Source organism: Cryptomeria japonica, chromosome 2 (assembly GCF_030272615.1).
Source record: "Cryptomeria japonica chromosome 2, Sugi_1.0, whole genome shotgun sequence".
Classification (NCBI taxonomy): domain Eukaryota; kingdom Viridiplantae; phylum Streptophyta; class Pinopsida; order Cupressales; family Cupressaceae; genus Cryptomeria; species Cryptomeria japonica.
This window is the reverse complement of record NC_081406.1, coordinates 678,553,689-678,562,429: the sequence shown is the minus strand read 5'-3', so window position 1 is coordinate 678,562,429 and position 8,741 is coordinate 678,553,689. Positions and strand designations below refer to the sequence as shown.

General features: G+C 37.6%; 1 protein-coding gene across 1 annotated transcript; it reads left to right on the top strand.

The window, feature by feature from the left end:
* Positions 1 to 472: 472 nt before the first annotated feature.
* LOC131036885 (uncharacterized) lies at positions 473 to 8,075 on the top strand. Its single transcript, XM_057968897.2, has 4 exons — positions 473 to 650; positions 819 to 934; positions 1,149 to 1,250; positions 7,648 to 8,075. Exons 1-4 carry the CDS (start codon positions 571 to 573, stop codon positions 8,070 to 8,072), a joined length of 723 nt encoding a protein of 240 aa, XP_057824880.2. The 5' UTR covers positions 473 to 570; the 3' UTR covers positions 8,073 to 8,075.
* Positions 8,076 to 8,741: the final 666 nt, after the last annotated feature.

The following is an 8,741-nucleotide window of genomic DNA, read 5'->3' as shown; positions in this document are numbered from 1 at the left end:
GTAGGCAACGGTCAAAAAGTGATCGTTTCAAAGCGTCGCTCAATACCTACTTAAAAATGCCCCAATAACCATGCTCTATAACAACCTTAGAAATAACAAATATGCACAAATGCCTCCATACTAGTACATTATAGTTAGGAGTACTAATAAAGTTGAAGCACTCCTTCAATTAAAATTCAAAAATTCTAACTATTAGAAGTGAGTGGCTATTAATACATGTGAAATTTATTAATGAACTTTTAGTTATCATTTTTTAATTTCAATATAATTAATATTAATTGTACATCTTGAGTTGGTCTACTTGTGCTCTTGAAAGAGAGGTCACAAGTTCAAATCCCACAAGGGGTAGGGTATGTACATCTTATCGACTTCAGCGCATTACCTATCAAAAAAATAAAAAAATAAATATTAATTAGAGAGTTGAAAGAGAAAAGAGTGAACCTAATTGAAACATGATGATAATTGGTGGTTAATTCCCTAGGAATTAGGGCAAGAGGAAGAATAATGTTGTGAATTAGTTTAGGTATAATGTGCCCTTAAATACATGCAGCTGAGAGAACATGCATCTATATGATGGACAGCCCAAACGGAAATCAGGTGTGCAGCCCAAATCCTTTCTTGAGAGCTTGGGCTTGGAAAAGAGAGCACAGGTAATATCACTTAAAATTTGATCTCAAAACAAATTCCTCCCATGCATATTATCTAATTTTTTCTCAGAACGCTCCCCATCTATTAATAACAAGAGAGCAACGATAAAGGGTTCCCATTTTTTTTTTTAACAAATTGGGTTCTTGTAAAATTTGTTGAAATTTGGGCAGGCCTGATAGGGATCGTTTTCATAGACCCTACGGTTACAAACTCAAAACTGGAGGTCTTTTACATGATTTGGTTATTCATCAATCTCCATTCAAGAATACTGGATTTGCTTCAACAGGTTTCACCAGTTTTATACCCTTATATTTTTAATGCTTTTTAAAAAACATAGTTTTTCATGGAATTTTTGTTCTTTTGATTGTCTTCCATAGTAGGTTTGGTTGGTTATTTTCAACAGTCCCTTCCCATTTGCAAATTACTGCAATTTTTTTTAATCCAATAAGCTCAATTACAATTTGCAGAAAAATGATGGTTTTATGTTTGTTTTGGTGCAGTATGGGATAGTGCGATAGTCTTGTCCAAGTATCTTGAGAAGTGGCCCCATATAGTAGGGGAGAAGGATTGCATAGAACTTGGAGCAGGTTGTGGACTCCCAGGTGATGTTTCTAATCTCAAATTGTTCCCTTTGTGAGAGAAAGTATAATGGTCCGTTTGATTAAATAGAATATAGTTAGTGAGCATCTTGTTCTTGAGAAAATACTTACTGAGCATCTTGTCCATTGGGATGCACTCAAGCATAAACAAGACTGGCTTTCATAATGAAGACTTGTATACAAATCCTACCACGTACTAATATGGGTGTGGCTCACCCCAACAAATAAGGCTTGATGAATTTTACGGAAGAAATCCTCGAAATTTGGAAATTAGTTGGTGAACATCTCATGGTAATAAAATGGAAAATGGCCCACTGAAATGTAGATAGCCTACCGTTTAGCAATCATCCATTCTCATTTTAAGAGAATTGCTTACACAGCCAAGCCATCTTCTAAAGAGATTTGTGGGAACAAATAACAAAACACCAGGGAAAACGTGTAAGCTATAGGAAATGGCCTACGGAGATGTATGTAGTTTACTGTTTAGTATTCATACATGCATATTTAAGAGAATTTGATGCATAAAGCTAGCTAGTTTCCTAGAGATTTTGCCAAAATTTTAAACTTATGTTCGAACAAATGACACAGAATCTTTATGCCGTTACTTGATTTCTTGGATATTCTCTCTTATGGCAATGCAACCTGATCATTTATCGATTCACTCTCAGCATGCAGAGATCATGGGTTCAATCGAAGTTTTAGAGGCTGGATTTTATATGTTAGTCATGGGTTCAGCATTCAGAATGGTTAAGTGCTAAGTAGGTGTTTTTTCAAATTTTAAACCTGTCGTAGGACTGTAAGGAGATTATTCTTTGGAGTGGGTGTGGGCCATTTTTAAGTAGATGTGTAAGTACCTCCCACTTCTTCTTTCTTTCTTGGCTTTACTTGTCAGTCCCGCTGACCTGTTTTGGCCATAGATGGACATAATATAATTTCATGAAATGAAATGAAAGGATTTAAACGCTCCTCGTACCAATAGAGCACTCGGATATGCTCTTATTTCATTTCTAACATGGAGGGCTTTCAATGCTTCCATTTTCAATAGACAGAGAAATTTAAAAACATTGACACTGGTAGTTTTATTAATAGCTTCACAAAGGTTTATGATTTTATCAGTGGCAGCCTTGGGGTTCCTTCATTCTTCCATTTTAACGGTAGGCACGATCAAATTTAAATAAATTTAACTTCAATGAAAATGTTAACTTGCGGCTCTCTGATATTTCTATCTGAAAGGGAAAACTTTGATATTCTTATTCCTAACAAAGAAAATCTATGCTAAAAAGACAGGCAATTTAGTTTCAATGAAAGACTGAGCATTTTATACCCATGGTTTTCTTGGTATTTCTTTTCTTCCCATTTTTACAAGAGTAGCTTTACACCAGTCAAGAGGTATGCAGATTAAAATCCTGCTCAAACATTTCATCAACGTGATTCCAATGAAAATGTAAATTTGTAGCTCTTTAAAGTGCTTGCTCAGGTAATTCTATTGGCTTGATTATTTATGTATAACATATGCACATTGTGTTTTACATCTCTTAGGTGGAATTAATTGTAAATAAAGAATCTCTTCATGTTCGTGTCAGTCACTGATCTGAAATGGATTAAGATCAGTTGAAATTTGTTTGTATGAAGTACTACAGACCTTAAAGACAATTACCATTAACTAAAGACACCAATAGCACATCAAGACATGTGGCAGATGACACAAAGTCAGGCAGAACCTAAATCCTACATTATTGGATCTGAGGTACCTCACACAAATGTACCCAGGACACGAGGACCTTTAAGAACATGGTGGAATTGACAGATTTGTAAAATGATATTATAAGGCTGGTGAACCCTTCAACTGAATCCATGTATCTTCCACACGTGGCTAATAGGAGATGCATTGTGGACGTTTTGTTTCCAGGTCAATTCTTCGGGGTGAACATGGTGCCATTGTGTTTGATGTTGGTAATTTTTTTCTTTCATGTTTTTTCGATTCAATTTGCATCAGCTTTAGTTTATGTTTAATTGGAGCATGATTTCAGTGGTTGTCCACATCACATTAAGCATAATTCTTTTTGTACAGCAGTAAGAAAGCATAAATTATCATTCATTCTAACAAAGGTTTGTGTTGGTGAATTGTCTTGTGGATTATCAAGAACAATTCTAAATCAGATTGTATCATATCCATAATCTTTCTTTCGTTGTGTGGGAAAATTGAAGGTCTAGGGTAGGCTCCATGACCAACTACAGATAGTTTAGACCATCCTGAAGCCCTAGGCAATATCTATTTGTTGGGTGGGCTCCTACGGGTTCTCCTACTAGTGAAACCGGAAGGCAAGCTGGACCCTTGCCCTCACCCCCGGATGGAAGGTGTGACACAGGGAAAGTAGGGGTTCTAGGAGAATTGTTGCCTTTGAATTATAATATTGGTACAAGTGGAACACACAAATAGAACCTCAATTATTGAGTAGCAAGAGGAAGATGTATAAGAATTATTGGCACTGATGTACATATAGTGCTTGAAAAACTAGTTATAAAAATATTTATAAGAATTGCATTTGAAATGAAACTTGGCAAATTATTAAAATTGCAAATACTAAAATTCCTGAATATTTCTAAAAGCTGACAAATGAAAATGTCAAATTGGAGATTTATATTATATCCAAAATATCATAAAGATGATTACAACGAGTAATTTGATATAAAAAAACAAAATGTAGTGAAGAGAGGCCTTTAATCGTCCTCAAACTCATCATCATTGGAACTATTGGATTCACATGGTCAAGCTCTACCAAATTATTACCAACCAGCCTTGCCTCTGGAATTGTAGCATTCTCATCAATTTATGTTGGCCCCTCTGGGTTTACATCTCATCATGCTGTTGGACTTGCTTTGTACACGTGCCTTGCAGTCAATGAGACACAAAGTACTATGTACAGCCACAAGCTTCTCTGCTCTTCTAGTGGTAAGTTTGTCCCTCTTAAGAGAGTGGATGAAGCTATAGGTAGACTAGTTCCTCTCAATAAATGAAGAACTAGAATTTTGAGAGAGCAATCGAATGGCTAGAGTGGTAGTCATCCATGGCAATTCCACTACAAATTTAGGATTTCTTGTGCCATAGTTGCCATATCCATCTCAGCCACCTTAGGAAAAGCCTAAGAGTGGCAAATTTGGTCCCACTTAGTGCATATCATGCTGACATCTACAGGATCATACATCTTATTAATGGCCCTAAGGAACCTTGCCTTCACCTCAGCATTTGTATTGTTGAAATTCTACCAAACCTAGTTTTGTACCACTTAGGATTCAATGCATAGGCAGCCATGTGCGAGAGAGTGTTGAGTTTCTCCCATCTCCGATAATGATTGGTTGAATGTGCTCATTGTAGAATGTTAATGTGGGGCCCTCTCGCACAACAACCCTCATCTTGTTAAGCATAGAATAAATGTACTCATACCTATCCAAGGTTAGGTGCATCCGCATCCCCATATCTAGTGACCTGGACAACTGGAGCAATGATGGAGACTATATATTTTGCATCACTCCAAGACACATCACTCTTCACTATATCCTTCACCCTTCTCCCCTACTCTATCTTGGACTCAACCCACTGATTCTACTTTGCTGTCATAACCATGATCTGCAATGACTCTTGCAACTAAATCATTCTCTCCAAGATAATGAAATAAGATGCATATCTGGTCTCAACAAGTTTCAAGAACTCCTCCTTAGAGAAGCTCCTGAAGAGTGCATGTGAAGTATGGTGGTTGCAGATAAACATCTACACATCTCTAGCATCACTAACCACTATTGTGATCCACCCAATCTTTCCCATGTCCTTGAGTGCATTATTCATGGCATGCACACATGGAGTCCACCAAATATGTCTATAAGCTGCCTCAACAAATTTCCTTGCAAATTTGCACATATGTGTTGCATCTGTCACTACTTGAACCACATTTTGTGGCCCAACCTCCTCAATAGCATCCTTGAGGACCTAAAACTAAAATCAGCATCTTTGTGATGCCTTGAACAATCAACTGCGTGAAGAAAATATGGGCCCTCTATACATGTAACCATGATATCGATGAGTGGACAATGCCTAATGTCCTCCCACCCATCCATGACTATACTGCATCCACTCTTCACCCATCATTCTTTCATTTTCTTCATCAATACATTGATCTTGGAATAGTTGTTATCCAAGATCATGGTCCTCAATTTTGTCTCACATGGTGGCACATATGATAGTCCTCCCTTTGCCACCATTGACATCATCTCCTTAGGAGATCGAGCTACATGAAGTAGGATGCCATTGGCAAAGAACTTGCCAATGGCATCATCTATATCATCCTTCAGCTGCACATTGAACAAATCAGCTATGGGGTTACTTGTCAACTTGCGTTTCCCCCTACCCTCTCTTGCATGGACACCTGAAGAACCTGTCATCTCTCCTACTCTCGTTTGCAAAGTATGACTAGAACTTTGTGGCTGGCTCTGCTGACTTGCATCCTATGAGACAAAGTAGTAGGCATAGGTGTAGCTGTACTGTCATCAGGAATACCCCATAGCTTGTTTATCTCAGCTCTATATTTGAGGTTTGCTGCTTTTGCCAAAAAAATAACATATATCCACACCTCAGAAAACAAGAAAAATAAATAAATTTAAAATTGCTTTTTGTCCGCCCAGGGATGGGAAATGCATGGGCATCCCCAAGATGGTCAAAGGACGCTTGGGTGCCCCTGCCATCCCCGTGGTGTCTCTGGTGTCCCAGCGGCGCTGGTGGTTTGGTGGGGGGACATCCGCACCCGGTCCCCGCATCTCGGGGACATCCGCATCCCTGTGGTTCACTAGTTTTATGAGGGCCAAGTAGATAGACAGAAAATATTTGGTTCAGCAACTTGAGATCTACTTTCATTTTGTAAGTGGAGCCCCAAACTGCACTTGTCCAATATAAACAAGCTGATCAAGGACTCTCATGGTGCCAAGGGAGTCGTCAAGATTGGATTTAGATAGTTAAAGAGCTGTCAGTGAGAGATTGGGAGGGATTCAAGAGGTTGATCAAATTAAACATGTATCCCCTTTTTTAGATTGATTACTCAAGTTCAAGTAAGTGCATGATTAAATAATTTTGAATGCTGAAGGTTTATAAGGCACAACACTTGCTGAAGGTTTTGCAAATGGGGTTGCAAGCTAAGTAGGTTTAACCTTGGAGGGAACTCCGTGGTTAAGCACGCTTGAGTTGGAGTAGTACTGGGATGGGTGACCTCCCGGGAAGTCCCAATGCTTCACCCCTGTGAGCATCACCTAGATGCAATGAGTGCTAAGTGGACCATTCATTCTCATGAGAGATGGGTTCTTGTGAACCACTACTCATGAAACATGGGTCAATGAGTTTGACTCAAAAGTTATACAGTTGAACCCTGATAGCAATATCATAGTTTGACTTGCTGTGGAAAATACCTCCTACTTATTAATTTGAATGCTGTGCTATAAGAGTGTGGAAGGGCATTTGGGAGTGAAGCCATGCGGAACTATCTTAAGAATATCTTAAGCAATCGCCCATAAGAGTTTTGCATTTCAGTGGAGCAGCATGTGCGCACACAACATGGGTGCAAATTCCATATTGCAATCTGCATTGAATATAATTCAATATAGCCTTAATCGCTAATAGAAGACTTCAATATGCAGATTTATAGCATAGAAGAGTGGCGACTTTTTTCTAGAATCTGCAGAGTGGATCCTCAATTTCTTAGGTAGCTCTTAAATATAAGAGGACTTGATAAGGTTTTTGCTGCAATCTGTTTATCATTTTACATAACAACTCAGAGTCAGATCATGTTACCCATCCAAACCAGGCCATGTATATCCCTTAGTAGACATCCTATTTCAGCATTTACTTTGTCAAATGTCATAGTAATGAACTATGGGAAAAATAAACTTCAACTATTTGCTTTCAAGATTGTCATGTTGTTTCTGTGGTAAATTATTCTATCAGATTTAGTCCTCTAGACTAATGCAATTCAGATGCAGAACCTGACTCCCTTAAAAGACATCCTAATCTAATTTGAAATTCTTGGTTGTGGTATTGAAGAAATCAAGTAAAAATTGTTTCTTTGAAGGTTATCACATTGTTTATGTCAGACGGTTATTCAATCAGAATTAATTAATCCTTCAGAAGGTTTCCATCTTTAAGTCACATTCCATGTTTATTGTATCTTATCCGTTCTTTGATGCTTATATTTTGAGGCAACACTTGCAGTGAAGTTTCATACAATTCACAAGTTAGTCGATTTGAATTTTGATGTATGGTTGTGAGGTCAAAGTTCTCGTCTAATCTTAAATGATAATACCTGCATATGTTTATCAATTTTCAAGTTGAATTCAACTACTTAGGCTCAATGTTTTGCAGGCATTGTTGCAGCTTACCTTGGAGCTTCATCAGTTCGGCTTACTGATTTTCCAGAGAATCTTGATCTTCTGCAAAGAAATGTTATAGCTAATAAAATGCAGAAGACTGTCTCCGTAATTCCATTGGTTTGGGGAAACAGATCTGAACTGCTTTCAGGTCCCTTTGACCTGGTTATAGCAACTGATGTGATGTACTGCGTTGAAGTGGTAGATTCACTTCTGAATACATTTAAGATGCTCTCAGGTCCAGATACAATTATACTTTTAGCTTATGGGCGTAACAGACAGGCTGAGCAAGCCTTCTTAGAAAAAGCTCGTTTTAATTTTCTTATCAAACAGGTATCGAATGAGGAATTGGACGATGTGTATCAATGTATAGATGTAGATGTTTTGGAATTAAGGCTTAAAAATAGCATCCTCTCTTAATCTCATTGCTGCTTACCATGCATAATTTCTCTATAATTTGTGAACGCCGAAGTTTCAAAATGTTAAAAAGTTTATGAAGCACTTGCGCTTCACCAATTTATCATATCTGCGGTTCTAAGATTGGGCCGGGATATCTTTCATAGAGGGAGAGGCATATTAACAAGCCAGAGCTCAAATAATTTTGTTTAAATGACATTTATCATTTTTGTACAATTTATTAGTTCTATTTATGTTAGATTTTTTTTAAATATTGTTGAGTTCTTATATTCTCAATTTTTTGAGACTTGTTTTACATCCATTGCCACATCTCTAGTTGTAGCAAAATTATTTTCTACTCTTCTTTGAAAGCCTTCATCAATGTCTTTCCCTTGCAAATGACTTTCTCTTTTGTTGTCCTCACTTCTTTTCATTTTGATGCCTTTCAAGCCCATATCATGTCCACCCTTCTCTAACTCACCTTGAGTTATTACATGTGTCCTTCGAGGTATAGGAGTCACTCCCTAAATCAAAATAATACTTATGGTTCGTGCGCAAGTTAGTCAATTGATGGGAGAATCTACAGGACTAGACATGGTGTCAGTTGACTTCAAGGGCCTAAAAAAACTGTGCCCTTCTATGTAATGGACTGGATAGGGGGGTTTTGAATCTCACATAATAAAATATTTTATA

What these genes read in the sequence shown, in the direction of transcription:
- LOC131036885 (XM_057968897.2), top strand. Translation starts at nt 571, where the DNA reads ATGATGGACAGCCCAAACGGAAATCAGGTGTGCAGCCCAAATCCTTTC. An exon ending in TACTGGATTTGCTTCAACAG is followed by an intron (nt 935 to 1,148) that starts GTTTCACCAGTT and finishes GTTTTGGTGCAG; the next exon opens with TATGGGATAGTGCGATAGTC. An exon ending in AGCAGGTTGTGGACTCCCAG is followed by an intron (nt 1,251 to 7,647) that starts GTGATGTTTCTA and finishes AATGTTTTGCAG; the next exon opens with GCATTGTTGCAGCTTACCTT.